The following is a 19,367-nucleotide window of genomic DNA, read 5'->3' as shown; positions in this document are numbered from 1 at the left end:
GTTTTTATCGTTTTCTAATGAACATATCTATTCTGTTTCCTTTGCTCTCAAACAGAGAATCAGCATCATGACCAGGTCTGTACAGGAGGAGCAGGAGTCAGTGGAGTCGGAGCAGCAGGAGGAGCTTCACAGCCCCATTGAAGGAGGAGAAGAAGAAGGAGGCGAAGAAGAGCAGGAGGACAGCCCCCACCATCTTGAGGAGGAAGAGGAGGAGGACGATGAGGAGGAAGAGGAGGACGATGACGGCGAAAACAAACCCAAGAGGCGGGGGCCGAAGAAGAAGAAGATGACTAAGGCTCGAGTTCAGAGGTGAAGGAGATTGACGGCTCTTAAAAACTAGTATTTTCAAAAAACTAAAATGCAAAAGTGTAAAGTTTGTCCGGAGGGTCTCACTAGAGCAGGGGTCTCAAACTCCCGGCCCGCCATGTCATTTTATGTGGCCCGCGAATCCGCCAGCAAAAAAAAAAATTATTATTATCGAAATTATGAGATAGAAAGTCGAAGTTATGAGATAGAAAGTCATAATTCTGAGATAGAAAGTCAAAATGAAGAGATTGAAAGTCAAAATTATGAAATAGAAAGTCAAAATGATGAGATACTTAAACACACAGTCACAGAAGCAGCTCTTTGGCTGGTTACTGTACATTTGACATGGAAATGTATTGTGAGTACATTGAAGACTACTTTAAACTGGCTTTAAAACACATGAAATACTTCAGGTGGGATTGTGCAAACGCACCCTTGAAAGGATTTTAAGCTTTGAACAAAGTTATTGTAATAACTTGTGTTTGATATTTGTCTTTGATATTTTCTTTAATAGTTTGATCTTTGATAGAGTAATGTGGGTTTCTTAACCCTAAAGTAAAAGGATTTAAGTTATAATAACAGAAATGTGCTTAAATATATTTTTACATTTATATAACTGCATGTACAATATTTTTACACTTGAATAAACAATAATCAAATGCAGAGACAGTTATTTAACAATATGTTACGAGTAGTTACATTTACAACCAGCCCTTTGTGGGCGACCATGATGCTGATGTGGCCCCGAGTGAAAATGAGTTTGAGACCCCTGGTCTAAAGGGACAAAACATCTGGACTGAGCAGGCGGCAAAATCATTATTTGATGAAAATAAAAAAAGAACCATCAAACTTAGAAGGATATGATTAAAAAAACAACTATGGATCAGAGAATATGTTAAAGTGGGACGATTGGACCAGTGTTTCATTACCCAGAAGCCTCAGCAGTCGTCCTGCTCTCCCGATCTGAGTCAAAAATGTTTCGTTTCTTGAGTCTCAGTTTGGGTTTCATTTCCCAAAAACATCTTCAGTCGAAGATGATCGTAAAATCCGTTTAATACCTTCTTAAGCTTAAGACGTGTTTCCCATTGTAACTGAAGTAATGCTTAGAAATTAAGCCAAGATTAACAAGTACCTCCCACCCACCATAAACTAGAAGTTTTCTGTTAATTATTTACACTATAATTTTATTTGAACACTGATGTTCTGTGTAAAATCATGTAAAATGAGTTATAGTGTTTGAATGCAAAAACTCAACTAACACAAATACACAAATGAATTCACTCTCTAAAATATTTATCTCTTCTGGCTGAAATGACCCTTTCCCAATGGAAATTTTTCAGTGTCAGTATCTTCTCTTTTCTTGTTACTTATCTTGGTCGCCTCACGTTATACACAGTATTATGATGACAGAATAACACCCACAATATAACCTGAAATAAAACTTAAGCTTTGACTGGTGGAACTCGTTGTGGCCACGTGCAGTCTGAGAGGAAAATCTGCAAACTGAAAATAACAACCGCCTCTCCGTATTTTCACCTATATTTTGATTAGTCGCCTTCATTTTTGACAGAATTGCATTTTTCTTATGCTTCAAGTGTTTATTTTCCTCTGTTCTATATTTGAGTGACTATCAACCGTATTGTACGTTGAGCTGTGATTGCTGCTAAAATGCCTGGAAGCTAACATACTAACGACTTGGGCTTGCAGACATTTGTTTTGCTGCAAATTACTGCATGAAGTATTTAGATGCTGATTATCACTGCTAGGCAGATACAGATATGACAACTGACACGGCGGCTAATGTTGAACTCGCTTTGTGTTTCTGCAGGTTTAAGGTCCGTCGGATGAAAGCTAACGCCCGCGAGAGGAACCGCATGCACGGGCTGAACGACGCTCTGGAGTGTCTGCGGAAAATCGTCCCTTGCTACTCCAAAACCCAGAAACTGTCCAAGATCGAGACGCTCCGCCTCGCCAAGAACTACATCTGGGCCCTCAGCGAGGTCCTGCGCTCTGGCAAGGCGCCCGACGTCATGAGCTTCGTCCAGGCCCTCTGCAAAGGTCAGTGTCACCTTACAGCAGCACCAGACCGGACCGGGTCGACCAAAACCCCCGAGCTAGTCTGGGGTCTGATCTCTGGTTATATGAAATTAAGATGAAGGGAAACAATATGACCATTTGCCCTCAACCGGGGAGAGTTTTTTATTTTGAAATGTCAGTAAAATCAACCAAAAGGGAAGCGAGAAACGATTTTCTTATTTATTGGTATTATTTATCAGCATTGACTGATTATTGTCTCTCTGCTCTCAGGTCTGTCTCAGCCGACCACTAACTTGGTGGCGGGCTGCCTGCAGCTGAACCCTCGAACTTTCCTGCCGGAGCAGATGCCCGACCTGCCGGTCCACCTCCCCGCCGCCGGCGCTGCCACCTATCCCGGACACTACTACCAGAGCCCCGGGCTGACGGCCGGCCTGCCCAGCCCGCCCTACGGCACCATGGAGCCTTCCCACATCTTCAACCAGGTCAAAGGTCAGCCCTATGGCCCACTGGAGCCCTTCTTTGATGGCGTCCTGGTGTCGGACGGCCCGGCGTTTGACCCGCCCCTCAGCCCGCCGCTCAGCATCAACGGGAACTTCTCGTCCTACAAGCACGAGGCCGCGGCGGCTGCCGACTACGACAAGAGCTTCTCCTTCAGCGTGCACTACGGAGGAGCAGGAGGAGCCGGCGGGCACCCTGCCATCTATGGTGGCGGGGGGTCCAACCCGCGGTGCAGCGAGCTCCAGGTGGACGGGCTGATGGGCTTTGATGGACAGACGCACCACGAGCGGATGATGAACGCCCAGCTGAACGCCATCTTCCACGACTCCTGAGGAGGAGGACGAAGGACTGAGAGACCGACGAAGACAGAGAGACGAACAGAGACAGTTATCTAGAGAGACAGACAGTTCTATGTATGTCTATCGTTCCATAGCTGTCTTTCTTTCCGTCTTTCCTTTCTTTCTGTCTTTCTGCTCTACGATGGCGATGACAAAGTCACGCTGACGATGTAACCTTGTCTGTAGCGCTTCATCCTGCAGGAGACGCCCTCTGAATGTCTCGTTATTATCCATATTATCACCTAAAAATAATCAATAATCAATGAGCAATAATCTGAAGGAAACTATGCAATTTTGTTCAAGCCTGAGCGACGCTCAGTTGATAATTCCAAATGTTGAAAGAATAAAGATTTCTCTATTTTTGGGTGTGTAAGGCGGCTCTGAGCCGGGGTTTGGGCCGGTGTTGAGCCGAAATATTCATGTTGTTCATGTGGTTTTTACTTTTTGCTTTTTATAACGTTCCTGTAGCGTTCTGTTAACTTTTCATGTGACTCTTGTTCATATTTTATAAGATAGATGTTTATAAAGGCCTTTCATTAAAAGGAATTCCATGTGATTCAACTGAGAGACTCTGTTCATCAGCAACAACACAACAGATCACCTTCCTTCGGTCCGCTTCACTGTGCTTGTGAACGGTTTCTTCCAGGTTAGTTCAGTCCCCTTCAGGCCAGTTTGGTCGAGTTCCCTTCAATCGAATTCAACTCCGTTCAAAATGTTTGAACGACACATTTATACACGAACAACACAGAAAAATCCAAGCAGTCACGTGATGTATAAAAGACCTTTTATTTCCAGATGGATTTCTGGTATATACAGTAGATGAAAGATTAATCGATTGGTCCACTGACAATGAATGTCAATATTACAAACAGTTTTAATAATAAACTATATCTTCATTGGAGGAGTTATAATTGTTGACAAATGTAATGACCAGTTTTTTTATAATTTGAAAATTTTACTGGTTCAAATGTGAATATTTGTCTTCTTCATGTTCTATGATAGTAAACTGACTGTTTGGGTTTTAGACTGTTGGTCCGACAAAGCAAGACATTTGAAGACATTACCTTTGGTTCTGTGAAATTGCAAAGGGCATTTTTCAAATTTCTTTGGAACAATTAATCCAGAAAATGATCAGCAGATGAAATTATAATTATAATACATAATAATTACAACATCAAACTTTCCACACAGCTGCTGTCAAAAGATCCACTCTAAACGGTAGTGAGCTTATTGTAATATTTTTGGAGAACCAGCTCAGAAACTTGCAGAAGTCCGTCATCGTAAATGGGATTAAATGTCGAAGACTTGCAGGTACAGGTTTTCCACGTGACGACAGTGTTTTTTAAAGTGGATTTTAAGTTCCGAGTATTGATAAACACATGAGGAGAAAACACATATCTCCTTACAGAGAAAACCCTGTTAACACGTTAACATTATCTCACACACTGAACGACAAAACCAGGATCACTGTAAGTGTGTGTGTGTATATGTATGAAGGGCACAGATGTTTGTTCTGCAGGCAAGATTTTAATTTATGAAAATGATCTTGTTTATGCATGAGAGCTCCCCCCATACACACTATGTCCTGCTGTGTGTGTGTGCATGTGTGTGTTAGTGTGTAAGTCAACAGGGACAATATGGTGGCCATATCCCACCATTTAGCCTCCCTGTTAAAGTGGAATAATAATGAGAGAAAGTCAGACTGCAGCATAAAGATTCATCCTGTTCAAATAGAACAGAAACTATTCTATCAAATCCTATGAGGTATCTGGAACAAAAATAAAATACTAAATTGTCTGGTACATTGTACAGATAGATATAGTGATCTGGAGAAAATACAAAGGACATATTATTTAAAAAAGCTACGCTGTTTCTATTGCTTTTTGGAGAAAGATATTAATAAAAACATCATGTGTACATTTTGAATTACACTCAGAATACAGCCACTGTACTAGCATCCGCAGTATTAGCAGTATCAATAGTAGTATTAGCAGTAGTCTTTGTGATGGAGGTTTTGTGTTTCAGTCTGTTGGCTGATCATAACACTGATTAATGCAGCTTAAATCCAGCCATCTGCCATCAACACACACACACACACACACACACACACACACACACACACACACACATACACACACACACACACATAAGATGGTGTTCATACCACAGCGAGGGAACACCATGCGCTCTGATTGGTTGCCATGTGTCTTTTAAAATCATATAGTGGGAGGATTGTATTCAGTGTAGTAGACTTTATAGCAGGGGTGTTAGTAGGCAGGGTAAATTGGGGTGTTGGTATGTGTGTTTTTGAACTTTTGCTATTTCCCAAAGCCCCCAGGAACAGCTCCGAGCTTTGAAGCCAATCTTCGCAGTGGCCAAAGCACGGAATTACAACTTCTGGTTCCGCGATGCCATAGGGACCGAAAATGTTTTTCCCTATAGACTTACATTATGAAAGAGGCGTCTGTAAAATCAACTTCCTAGTACAAACACTTGAATAACCATTATTTCAATCATTAGGGCCTAAAAGTTGTAAAATGCACTAACAGCCGCATCCAGTTATTTTTTGTGCTGAGGTTTATAGGAATGAGCCCGAAACCGAGCAGCTAGTTAAGAAACACTAGTGCTCTTGCTCCATGGGCCCACGGATGTGGAAGAAGTGAGGAAGATCTGTGTAATGCTATACACAGCAGTCGAGTTATTTTGGCATCATACAGCAACTTTCATTCGGCATGAACAGGGTCCCGCCTCCAACGCTGTATCCCGTTCTCTCTATACATCCATGTATTTCCCTCTTCTTCCAGTAATTATGCTAAGCTAAGCTAATCACCTCCAAGCTCCATTCCATATTGCGCCCCATTTGAGAAGACGCTATGCGCTGCTCTTTATTGGAGCTAAAGAAGTTAACCAGACATATGGCGGCCCATTCATTCAGAGTTGCTCACTGGGCACATACGCAGAAAAAAGGCTCCGCGGCCTCCTCAAGCTTCTGCATTTTTGGCGCCATATCATGGATGTATTATAAGAGCTGAACACTGGACTCAAACATGGCGCCTACTTGAATGCAAGTTGATTGTTGAGCATGTGCCAAAAAAGGTTTTCAGCCTCCTGGTTGAAGAGCGCAGAGAAGAACGAAAATACAGAAATCTCTCAGTCTCACAGAGTATACAGAGCCTATTGAGGAAATACGTTTTCAGAACGTATAAAAACTTAAAAAGAAGTTGACTAGAAAGTTTTTGTCTTTTGTGAAATAAAACTAACTGAACGTGACCTCAGACAGAAAGCAGCAACAGTCACACACAGGCCTGTTGATCAAACTGGCAACCCTCAATCCAACCTGGCAACTTGGTGATTCAAAGACCAGAAGCTGTCAAACTACCAGTAGCCCAACCTTTACCAGCTGCACCTTTAATATGATATGTAGCCTACATTTATCTATCAATAATTATAGTTCTGCATAACGAGTAGGCTACTTTTACTTTTGTAGCATATTAAAAAATTACTATTGTTGTACTTATATTTTGAATGCACAAGTGTACTTGTACCAGAGCAGCCTATTTTTACACTGTGGTATTATTACTTTTTCTTCAGTAAAATATTAAAAGAGTACCCCTACCACTGGTAATAAATGCATGTATAAAAATGTGCCTACCTATTAACTTAAGTGTAGTAAAAGTAGTCTTTAAACTAGCATACATTGGAAATGCTAAAGTAAAGTAAACGTACAAGTAAACCTATTAAATGTTCTTGCTGAGCCCACAACAGTAAACACCTGTACATAATCAGTAAGAACTGCCTCGATCATAAAGTGATATAGTGACTACTTACAGTGTGCGCACTCCCGCTTGGATGAACGCGGGAGCGTGCGCGTGCCTTTTAGACACCGATGGATCTCCCGCGTGCACGAGATGGTCCGGTAAAGCCGCTCCCCGTGTCTCCATAGCGACGACACCCCGGAAATACAACACAACCCGTCAGTGGCGATAAGCTCACCGCGTGTTTACCTGCCGCTCTGTTTATCAAAGAGGAACTAAATCATAAGCGAGTTTCTTTGTTTGTTCGTCGGTTAAACCGGTAAACATGTCGGAGCCTGAGGAGGAGCTCCAGGGAGAGCAGAGAGACAGCACGAAGAAGAAGAAGAAGAAAGAGAAACGAAGCGCGAAGAAGAAGAAGAAGAAGGAGGAGGAGGAGAAGCGGGAGGAAGAGCAGGTGGAGGAGGAAGAGGAGGAGGAAGATGAGAACAGGTGAGTGTTTGTTCTGAGGTTTCCTTCAGATTCAGGTTCCACACAGAGCAGAGAGCTCTCTGATTAGTTCACACAACAAACTGATGGGTCAGACGAAAGAAATCCTCCATTTCAGTTATCAACCATCACACAACTCTTTCAAAGTAAGAGCCCCACAGTCAAAACTTTACCAAAGTAAATCTAAAACAATGGATCCTTTCAGAATATTAAAATTGACTCATTGATAAATATGTGTAAACGACAAAATATCTAGACTCTGATTGTTTGACATAAACTGTACTTGTACATGTGTTTTGTGTGTGCGTCAGTGAGTGTGTCATGCTGCGTGGGATCTTCAAACTGGGGAAGAAGAGTCATGACGTCCTGCTGACCCGAACCAGGCTGACGTGGATCCCCATCACCCCGGAGACCCCCACAGGTCAGTTACCACGGTGACAGAGCTGTCTTGATGATCACAGTAGTCCTGTTGATATCAGACAGACAGGCAGACTGGGTGTGGGTGTGGGTGTCGAGGCAGCTGGTGCTGTAATGGAGATGTTCTGTCATGTTGAGACCACCTGAAACTGGACATCTGGACATACTAACACACACACACACATACACACACACACACACACACACACACACACACACACACACACACACACACACACACACACACACAGTATTACTTGGGTTATGAGGTTGTTGGTGTTACATTCTTCAGTTTTGGTGACTTTCTGGCTGTTTTAAACTCAGCTGGATGACGTCAAATCCCTCAAACAGCTACGTCTGAACATATCTGCAACTTTCATGCACTTTCCTTACGTTGGGCTCTGTGTTCTGCAGTGGCGGGCCGTGCATTTTATGCCTGGGCCTTCTGTGCTGTCCTACTACAGTTGAACAGCTACGGTGCAGATACATGAATCCGTGCATGACGGGACGCTGCGTCATTAACGGACAATGCATAGTCAAATCAACGTAATTAATACAATGACAACCAGTCATAACAACCAGTCACATATATGCATATGACAACAAAGCATGACATATCAATCCAGCAAACCTGCAGCGGATCCACGCATTCCACCACACACGAGCACGAGCCATTCAAATATTATTCATAAAAACGTTACTGCAGATGTAAAAAAACAAACGCAGTTTGTCACTTACCGAATTCTTTGTTGACAAAGACTTGAATCCCAGTACATCGTTTCAGTTCCAGTAAGAAGTCCTTCTCGATCCATGGACGCCGGTGCGACCGGTGCCGGTGCGCCCGTCGACCGTTTCCCTAAATTATAATATAGCTATAACTTTGTGATTCTGTTTAGGCCAGCAGAGAAGGCTTAGCTGGCCCTGACGGCCCACCACTGGTGTTCTGGAGTTCTGTGCTTCACCGGCTGAAATGAGTGTCTGGGTGATTCACAATAGACTTAACCTTTTTTAGTTTTTTATTAAGCTATTTAATTTTTAATATCCAATCCATCCTCTTTAAAGATGACGTCTCGGGCTTTGTCAGAAATCAATCCATATCTGCTGTATAGTGCACAATATTTACCGTCCACCATTTGATCTGAGTTATTTTAGTTGACTTCTGAGTGTTAAATATATGCCATGATCCCACAATGCAATGTGTTGCCTCCTATAGATGCGAAAATTACAGTCGTGCAACACTACACCCGTCAGTGATGGTGCAAAATCCTGACCGATTTGAGTCTGAACTTTCACTTTCTTTACTCACTATAGAGTTAACTATTGTGAAGTAGTCAAAGGGAAAAGTGGCAGTCCTGATTGGTTAACACAGCCTAGCATACTTATATTTATTTATTTGAAGTTGGAAACACACCTCCACATCTGTGACCTGGCACCACCACAGACATTAGAATAAAAATACCGTCTTTGCCATAAAGTTACCCACAGCGCTAACTATTACAAGGAGCTCAGGTTGTGTTGCAAGTAACAGCAACACAAAGCACAACATTCAAGAGCTCTGATGCTATTTGATTTTAGGGTGGCTTTGTACCAACTGTCCTGGAACTACAGATGAAGAGAAATGACAATATTTGTTCTGTTATTGTGCACTTGCCCCCTTTACATAATCCAATGTTCTACATTAAAAAAATGTGAAACACATCAATACGATGCTGCAGGTTATTTAGTTATGAACATTATTTTCTTCACTTTACCACTAATCAAATATCATATTCGCTAAATAACAATTAATCTGCACATCTTCCAGTTCAGACAGTGACGTTAAAAGACAAAAGGAATGGAGTCGAAGCACTTTATACCTGCTGAAACACAAACAGTCACTATGAGGAGCAGTGAATGAGTTCTGCTAACATAATGTCATTATCAAGCTACAAAAAATAGATTTTTAGGAATCTGTGAATCGATTCAGAATCAGCTCAGAGAAGAATGCATTGTCAGATGAGTCTTTTCTTTATTTAGTCTATCTCAGCTCCTTCTACCTGGAGTGACTGTAGGTACAGGCCTCCTAGCCGGACTACCACACCCCCCCATACACTCACCTCAGCCATGCTGGTCTCACACAGCTCTGATCGCAGCATCAGAAGATCCCTTCTCCTGTGATTACAGGAAGTGGCAGAAGCTCGATAGCAAGCTAGCTACATCTTCAACTTGCTAAAACTAAACACAACTAAGACTAGGACTGATCCTTTTTAGGATGACACAGTCCAGGGCTGGACCATATGGAGAAAATTGAAATGTCATGATATTATAGGACAGACTATTGGTGCTTTCACGAAATATATACATGAGATAATCTTCAGTAATGTGGCTACAGTGACTAAGTGGGTGAAAGCAAGAGCTAGAGCAGTCTGGTGTGTTCAGAAAATGACATCATGTTACTGAAATGCAGGAAAAGACAACACTTATGTCATATTACGATACCCAACATGTAAGATGATACCTAGTCTCACTTCAGAATATCAATATGATATTGATAAATTGCCCATCCCTAACACAGTCTCTGGTGTAGTCATGGTGTGGTGATATTTCGGTAATATTTTGGTGTCATTGTGGCATATTGTGGTATTGTTTTGACAATTTTGGCAATATGTTGTGTGATTGTTTGTAGTTTAAATCCATTCAGTCAGAACTCGTTAGTGGAGGAGGATGAAGGTGTAGATACAGTGTGTGGTTGAAGCCAATCTGTTTTGCTGTATTTTATCCAAGCTAATGTCATTAAGCCAACACTGTATGTGTGTGTGTGTGTGTGTGTTGGCAGTAGTATAGAGCAGTTGGTTCGGCCCGTGGGGGGTTATTAGTGTCTCTCAGTGTGAGGAGATTAACACACACACTCTCACACACACACGCACACAGTCAGCCTGTCAGCATGCTGTGTGTGTGTTGATTAGATATTTCTATATAAATGGATCAGCTGCTGTTGTTTATTTGTACACATGAATTCATCCCGTTTCACCCAGTCTGTCTGTCTGTCTGACTGTCTGTCTGTCTGCTCAGGTCTCCCTGACAGACAGACAGTCAGATAGACAGACTCCGCTGTATGAAAGCATTCCCGACACCCAGCCAACTTACAATTAGTAGACAATAAATCAAAGTACGTTACTGTTTTGTATTATCATGAATAAAAGGAATATACATGCAGACAGATTTCAACAGAGTTTTGAAGTGGGAGGAGAAATTTGGGTTAATGAAATCATTTGAACTGGTGGTCAGAACATAAACCTGTGATCGTTCCGTTACCCAGGACAGTCCTGTATTTCTATGTTGAGGATATTGAACATTGAGGATGTTACTTAAAGGGGAATGCCACACTTGCCATTGTCAATTCAAATGTACTTAAATCACAAACATGGTCCTCAAAAAAGTAATGCCAAAAAGGGCCAAAAAAACAGTATTTTTCAAACCATCATCTGCAATTTGTTTTAAGCACCCCAGTCTCCTTTGTGCAGTGCATTGTGGGACAATCATGTCCATCAACAGCACATTAAAAACACAGCTGCATTTTTTTATGTATTTATTAAACTTAACCACTTCACAATTCCACTACACATTAAGAAACACCCTGATTAAGCATTAGTTTGGAATTGGGAGACTCAGTTTCCCTTTCTCTGGGTTGAAAACTGAGAATTCCTACAGGCAGTAAAGTATCTCTGGAGGGTTACTAAGAAGTGTGAACAAACTGATCACTTTACAATCAATTTACAATATCAGAGCGCTAGAGCAGTTTACATGATCAATGTTACAGCAACACTGGAGGAGTGCTGCAGCCTCAGTCTCAGTGTGTGTGTGTGTGTGTGTGTGTGTGTGTGTGTGTGTGTGTGTGTGTGTGTGTGTGTGTGTGTGTGTGTGTGTGTGAACTATGTATGATCTATAACGCCCCACAGTGAGCCACATGGCCTGGTCACCATGAGACTGGACTGCCACTGTGTGTGTGTGTGTGTGTGTGTTGTGGGGACATCCCTATTGTTTATGTTTATCCAGTTATTAATATATATATATATATATATATATATATATATATATAGGAGTGTGTGTGTGTGTGTGTGTGTTTGAATGTCATTGTGTTTGCACAGTGGGTCGGTGAGGGCATGATGGGAAACTCATCTCCATCTGGTACCAACCAACACGCTACCTGTGATAGGCAATAGACTGTGTGTGTGTGTGTGTGTGTGTGTGTGTGTGTGTGTGTGTGTGTGTGTGTGTGTGTGTGTGTGTGTGTGTGTGTGTGTGTGTGAGAGCACAAACTCAGTGGGTTCCGTCAACCCAGATCAGTGTCATCTCTATTGGGGTGGATGGAAAATCTGTCTCTCTCTCTTTTTCAATTTATTTTCTTTTATTTCCATTTTCTTTATTGAGATGAACAGCGACGTACATTTCAGAAAACAATGGATTAGAGACTGATGTGGTCTTATTTTAATGGATCGCGATCAGCTAAAATACTCAATAGATAAAAATCCACTCTTTCTCTACTGAACTCTTTCTGTGTTTTGTTCACCCTAACCTGCCAATGTTGTAGCGCTGCTCTGAATAAGGCCAGGCGCTACAGTGAAGCATTTCACTGCATATGAGAGAGTGTGTAACTCTGGTCACCATTAGCAGAGAGCAGTATCCAAAACAGGGAGCATCTTCTCCTGTTAATTCTGTTTGTTACCAAAGGTTTCATTTCATTTTTCCTTTTCCAATGCAAGGGTCTAAGGACATAGGATGTCATATTCTGTACAAATTGTAAAGCCCTTTGAGGGAAATTTTTGATTTTGGGCTTTACAAATAAATTGAAAAGAAAATAAACTTTATAGCAGGCCAGAATGAAACTCACTTTCGTGAGGGAAGGCGCTCCACTCTGTAACACCACGGCACAATCCGAGTGGCCAAGCCTTCCTGCCACAGTGTGATACTTCTTCTCTCTAGCGGATTGCCTCACGTCAGTTTTCTGAGATCCCATTCTCCCACCAGGACCTTCAGCATTTGGCTCAAGCAGCTCTTTAAGTAGTCTACAGCTGTTATTTAAATGTGTCAGATTCATATTCAATAATTGAAGTGTATGTAGTATCAGACAGGACTCGGAATGGGCAGATACCCAATATTATACAATACTAAACAAGCTCTGATAAACCCATTGTGGACTACCTGCTCAGCAGCAAACTGCAGACAGACAAATCACTTGTATTATTTACAATATGAAATGAACACAGTGAGCAGAGAGTGGAGCAACAACAGCAGACAGACCACGGCCACACACACTGTGACCCTGACATATGGACGCTGGCCTCTGCGGGTGGTTTGGGGTTTTTGGTATTTGATAACAGCAGGAGGGTATTTCACAGAGAGGGGGAGTTAATCAGCTATCATCATATATAATTTGTTTCTGATGGATCTGTCTCCTCTATGTGCGTATAAGCTGTTTGCTGTGTATTTCATACTGTTGCAGGTGTTGGATTGTTTGTTTGGTTTTATTATTATTATTGTCTCAGTCCATCATATGTTCTGTAGAGGAACTGAAGGATTTGTCACCGTCTTAAGAGTTTGTACTCAGCTCTGTTGTGTATATATAAAGTTGATGTGTGTTTTTTGACTACGTGTTTGTTGTAGGGTTGCACATTTTGTATTGTTGTACGTGTTAACAATCAATTGTTAATTTTTGTCACAAGAAAATGTTTAATGAGGTCGTTTTTAAACTACTGCCTTGACCCATAATTACAGCAAAATCCAAATAAAGGTGTTTGAACAATAGTTTCATCAATCATTAAATCTAAGAACAAATTAAATGCCTCCAATCAGTTGAATTAATTTGAACTATAGCAGTAATTTTAAATATAAAGTGACAGCTCTATAGCAGGGCGGTAAAATATAAGAGGTTTAAATCTGGACAGATAATAATTAATTCCCCAAAAAATCTGGATGGATTTGAATATTTCTGATGATTAACGTGGATTAATATCTCGTTAAGGAGTTTGTTTTTTCATGTACAGATGTTTGTCCACCTGCTGTGAAGCTCTTTAGATCTTCAAAATAGAAGCCATTTTTCATGTCAAGCGTATAAACAGTGTTGCAACTAATTTATGATTATTGCCATCATCAAGCAATCTGGTGCTTACTTTCTTGACTAATTGTTTATTCATAAAATATCATAAAATAGTGAAAAGTGTCCATTATAAGTTCCAGAATCCAAACTGATGTGATTATGTCTCACTTTGTCTGACCAACAATCGAAAACTCAAATGTATTCAGTTGACAATGTTAGAAAAGAGAAAATAAGAACAGAAAAGTAAATGTTTTGAAACAAGATTACATTCTCTTACCAGAGCCTCAGCAGTATGTTGTGTGGCTCGCTTCAGATGTTCAAATATTAAGGAAAATAAGACGTTTTTAGACAGCAGAGATTACGATAGAAAAGTGGAAGAAATGACTGGAGTTTTATGGATTCATGAAACCAAATTACGATGACATGAGTACCAGCACCGCTTGTAGTTTTTCCTTCAGTCATAAAACAATCGTTGTTTAACTTTGTTAGAATCCCAAGTTTCAGTTTCTAATAGTAAGAGCTGCAGTAGTAGAGCTGTCTTTGATGACGGGAACTATAACTCTGGGAACACGTTTGACTCTTTTCAAAAGGACAAATGACAGAAATGTTGAATGAGAGATTGCATTGAGTGATGCTGCGTTCACACCGGCTACAGTATTTATTTCCTGATTCAACAACGGCAGGAAGTCACTGATAACAGGGGGAGCAACTCAACGCTGATAGGCTATCGCGCCGGGGCGTAACGCGAATATTTCGCAGAAGTTGAAAAATGTCAACTCGCACGTAGGGGCGATTTGGCGTTTGACGCGGATTCGCGTCCATCGCGTCCATCGCGCCGCAAATTCGCGTCCATCGCGACGCGCCATCGCAGATTCGCGCCGCGACAGTCTCATCGCGTCTGTGCATAGACTTTGTATGTAATCTACTCGCGCGAATAATTCGCGACGCGTTTGGTGTGAACACAGCATTACAGAAGCTATTCTGGATAAGGGTGGTTGCTTCATCGACTTCAGGGGTTTCTTTTAGTTGCAGTACCGCCGTCGACCACTGGGGCAAACTGGCAACAGGCTGACTCCGCTACACTGTCTCATGGATAAAATCTTTGTGTGTGTGTGTGTGTGTGTGTTATGTAACTCTGAGTGTACTGTCTGAGCTCCTCTGACATTATCCTCGCAGGATCGGCTGATTAATCTGACACGGACCAATCAGATTTCAGAATTTCTCCCTGATCACGCTGACTGATTGACAGGTGCTGCTGTACTGTACTGCTGATCAATGGATTAGTGATTAATAAGGTTAATGATATTATGTAATGTGAACACAGAGGAACCAGTAGCAGTATGCTTTCATAGTTTACTGACTGACAAGAGGGGTGGACGAAATAATGTGAACACCTCCTCTTTGCAGTAAACAGATGTTATTCACACAATTCTTAAGTAATGATTTATTTTGTATTATTACAACCATATCATTATGGTTGTTCACAGACATCACATTAAGTCGGCGCTGTTTATTTTTGGTATTATTAGTGAAGTTATTTGCGTGTTGTGTTCAGGTGCTGCGTGTTGACCCCACCTCTCTCTCCCTGCAGTTGAGGTGTGCGTGCTGCAGCCAGGCGTGCTGCAGCTGCGCGACGTGTTCGCGGTGAAGGTGAAGCGGCGGCGAGCGGCGGGCCAGCAGTCGGGGGGCCCCGTGCTTGGCGTGGCCCTCTTCTGCTGCCGGAGGAGGGGGAGGAGGCTGGAGGAGGAGACGCTGCACCTCCACAACGCCTCCGCAGAACACACACAAACCTGGTACAACACCCTGAAGGAGCTGCTCACAGGTAACACACACACACACATGTTCAGACGGTCACAAGCTTATTCATTTTCAACAGATGAGAGCAGTGAACCCTCTTTAAGCCGGGGATGTGGTCTACAGCCGTTTAACAGAACCTCCTTGGCCCCACACGGAGTCTCTGTCAACGTGATGGACTCATTGAGAAAAACAAATCCAGGCCGACTGTGAGATCGTCAGCTTTTCTGTGTTACATAAGAGCTGAGATACACTGGAAACATGACTCAGCACTTCTATGAGCGTCATACTGTAAGATGATTACACACGCTGCTGAGGAATAAGACTGTTATAATAAACACTAACTGTCTTTGTCACTGTAGACAGACAGACAGAGTTAAGTATTCACATATACACACAGTCTAATGATGTGATATTGAAATGATACCGATATATTCGTGACAATCAATCAAGTTAAATGTATTCCTGCTGGGATTTAATATTGAATCATATCAGATTTGCAACAACTGCTGGATGGATCGATTGCAATCAAACTTTGTACAGTCTTTATTCCCAGATGATGAATTTTAACACGAGCGGCGCCGTGACGTTGACATTATTACATTACATTAATTTAGCAGACGCTTTTATCCAAAGCGACTTACAATTCAGATTCTATCACATTTCTACACCGTAGGTACAGCTACGGGAGCAATTTTGGGGTTAAGTGTCTTGCTCAAGGACACATCAACATGCGACTAGCGGAGCCGGAGATCGAACCGCCGACCCTCTGATTGAAGGACGGCTCTGCTATCCACTTAGCCACAGTCGCCCCACTTGACATTTTGGGTTTTTAGTCAAATATCTCGACCGCTGTTGGACGGATTGCCATGAAATGTGGTACGGTCCTTCATGTCCCCCTCAGAGGACTGTAGACCGTCCTGTTCAAGTGAAGCGGAGCTGACATCGTATTGTGCATCTTAGCTTGGACTTAAGTGCATGTGATTTACATCAACTCTGGTTAGCATCCGGCTAGCTAGCTAGTCCGGACCTGTTTTCTTTTCCAATGGACAGCAGTGGAAAAGAGGCACCCGTGATGCCCGGGGATATAAATCAAAGTCACCTTCATCTCTACAGATGGCCTCCAGTGGCATGAAAGGAAAGACAAACTTTCAAACTGTATAAACCAGGTTTACAGTAGCCGTGGTGCGAGCTGCTCAGATTATAATTTCACTGTTTTCTATCAGCCTGTTCGTCACTCAGTTTAATGAGACGAGTCACAGTTCCATCAGACAGTTGAGCCAATCTGCTAATCCACCGGAACAAAGAGACTCTGATTACACACACACACACACACACACTCAGCAGTACCGTGCTGTCAGCAATTGAATCATGTTGTCTGAAAGAGAGATTAGCTAAACATGTACGCGTGTCCAATTCACTTTAGCTCACGACGAAAACCTCCGCTAACGTACATCAGAAGGCCAAACGTATGTGGATGTTCAAACATGGCACCTGTGTGTGATGAGCTGAACGTGTCATTCCAAAAACGTGGCCATTAATCTGCTTTTAAGGTACTGGTGTCAGACTTTCCACCAGCAGGGATTTGCTCCCAGTCAACCACAAGAACTTCAATGAGGTCCTACTCTGTTGAGGTCTGGATCAGAGTAGGTGTTCTGGTTCATCCCAAGGTCAGAACCTTAAATCCAGGTTTTTCTACATCAAAGTGGGAAAAACTACAGACATGAGATCTACTGAGTTACAACATAAAAAAACAAAAAACTGTAAAATTATATATTTTGACCAACTGGAGAAGCTTCTATCAATACAAAAGCATCTTTGTTTGGTCACTAAAGGTAACATTATAGATTGACATTTAGTAAACTATCACACAATGACATCTTCTGACATCTTCTTGTGCCTTTATGTCATGTAAAAGACATCACTCCACTCATAGAAACAAACCCACAGAGAATTATCACCGCTATGCAGTTCCCCTTCTGAGCATTCAAGGATCTTTCTGTGTTATTGTTTTTCAGCCTGAAACTTTCCTGTTTTGTTTCACTCTCATTTTCTGTAACAAAAAACAACAACCACACCACACTACCTGCTCAGCACCACATGTCAGACAGACAAAGTGAAGCAAGTGGAGCGTTCACCAGCTGAAGAGCTATAGGTGTAGTTTTTAAAAAGAATGTGAATATTGGACTTTAACTCATCAGGTGGATACAAACATGACTTCAATTGAATGCTAATGTGGCTCCGTGTCTCTTCTGGAAGAAATAGTTCTAGAAATAGGTGCAAATACGCCGCTTCTTGCTAACAACTTTAAAAGGTGATAATATGTCAGTGTTGTTTTTACAGCTTGTGCCTTTTAAAAATGTGATTGTTCTCTCAGCTGAAAGTAAGCTAAACTAAGCAACATGGGTTGCATGAATTCAGGCAACTTGTGCGTCAACCAACCTCCTGACAGTTAGATCAAGTTCTGGACGTCGCTGCTACCAAAGTTCCCAGACGCAGTTTCCCAGGTGCACCGTAGTGGGCGTCGCCGGGCTGACACTGAACACACAATAGAAATGTTAGAGTGCTGTGTGTATGGATTTAACTCACACAAAACACGCTTTACATTCCGTTTTTTTTTTTCTATGTCCACTGCAACAGAGACGTTACAAGCCATCCATAAATTTGGCGAGGTCACACGGTCACACACGCACGCGACCGTCGTCTCGTCACCATGGCATCGGTGTGACACGTTATCGCTGGTCACCTGTCTGTCTGCCCCGTCTGCCCGTTCGTCAAACCGGATTACCCATGAGGCCCTGCAGCCAAGTCGCAACTTCTTTTTAAGTGTGTCGTCTTTGGCCTCACACTCGCACGCTCACTCACTCACACACACATAAATGGCTCACGGGTCGCGTGTCAGCTCGCGTGGTCACACCGCACATCAAGCTGTGACGGCTTTTGTGACTTTACACTCCGCGGCGGAGGACTCTGTGTGTGTGTGTGTGTGTGTGTATGTGTGTGAGGAAGGTAAACAGTCGGCCGCTCTGCTGCGGTGCGGACATTAAGCCTATTTTCCAGCCAGGGGTCAGTGTGAAAAGCGCATTGTTGTGCGAAATCGTGGCGTCGCGGAGCGGGCAGTCCCTCCACTGACACAGACACCTCCGCCACTTCGTAACCCTCAGGTCCGAAAACATTCAGCAGCACAATGGTGAGCGGAGAACGAGACACTTCTCTGTTTCCAGAGCGTCGTTTGCTGTGTGAAGCAGCTGCAGAACGCCGCGCAGAGAGTGAATGGCAGTCAGAGTGACAAAAGGCCGGCAGCGTTGCTGTATAGAGTCTGCCTCCATACATGCAGTCAGGACGGCGGGATGGATTGACTGCAGTTGTTTAAACAGCACAACAGACTGACAGGCCGGCGGCGGAGCTCACGGGACGGCCAGACGGAGCTGGTCCGGGCCACCAGCGGCCGTAGCGACTCCTCCCAGATCAATTGTCTTGTCAATCCAACGTCAGTTTTCCGCTCGCTTACAGAGCTGTTAGTTTGAGTTCAGCGTGACAAAGTGAAATCAGTGGGAGGTGGCGCTGGTCGATCTGGGGGTACTGTAAGTGTAAGGTGTCTTAAGGTCAAAGTGGCGCCATCAACACACTGTGTGGCCAGTAGGGATGTGGGTCAGTAGC

The 19,367-nt window shown here is 42.7% G+C and overlaps 2 protein-coding genes across 2 annotated transcripts in view; both read left to right on the top strand.

Annotated features, from left to right (window-relative positions):
- Nucleotides 1-67: 67 nt before the first annotated feature.
- neurod1 (neuronal differentiation 1) lies at nucleotides 68-3,173 on the top strand. Its single transcript, XM_076081935.1, has 3 exons — nucleotides 68-309; nucleotides 2,135-2,364; nucleotides 2,614-3,173. The coding sequence occupies exons 1-3, from the start codon at nucleotides 68-70 to the stop codon at nucleotides 3,171-3,173; spliced, it is 1,032 nt and encodes a 343-aa protein (XP_075938050.1).
- Nucleotides 3,174-7,259: 4,086 nt separating this feature from the next.
- The window catches only part of cerkl (CERK like autophagy regulator), a 29,221-nt gene continuing 17,113 nt past the window's right edge, over nucleotides 7,260-19,367 (top strand). Inside the window, exons 1-3 of the mRNA XM_076081883.1 lie at nucleotides 7,260-7,423; nucleotides 7,732-7,841; nucleotides 15,505-15,735. Of these exons, the coding sequence (XP_075937998.1) occupies nucleotides 7,260-7,423; nucleotides 7,732-7,841; nucleotides 15,505-15,735 (505 nt within the window). The remainder of the gene's footprint in view (nucleotides 7,424-7,731; nucleotides 7,842-15,504; nucleotides 15,736-19,367) is intronic.

Source organism: Anarhichas minor, unplaced genomic scaffold (assembly GCF_050575085.1).
Source record: "Anarhichas minor isolate MPS153535 unplaced genomic scaffold, ASM5057508v1 ptg000087l, whole genome shotgun sequence".
NCBI classification, from domain to species: domain Eukaryota; kingdom Metazoa; phylum Chordata; class Actinopteri; order Perciformes; family Anarhichadidae; genus Anarhichas; species Anarhichas minor.
Note: the sequence above shows the minus strand (reverse complement) of the source record. Positions and strands in the feature narration are given on the sequence as shown.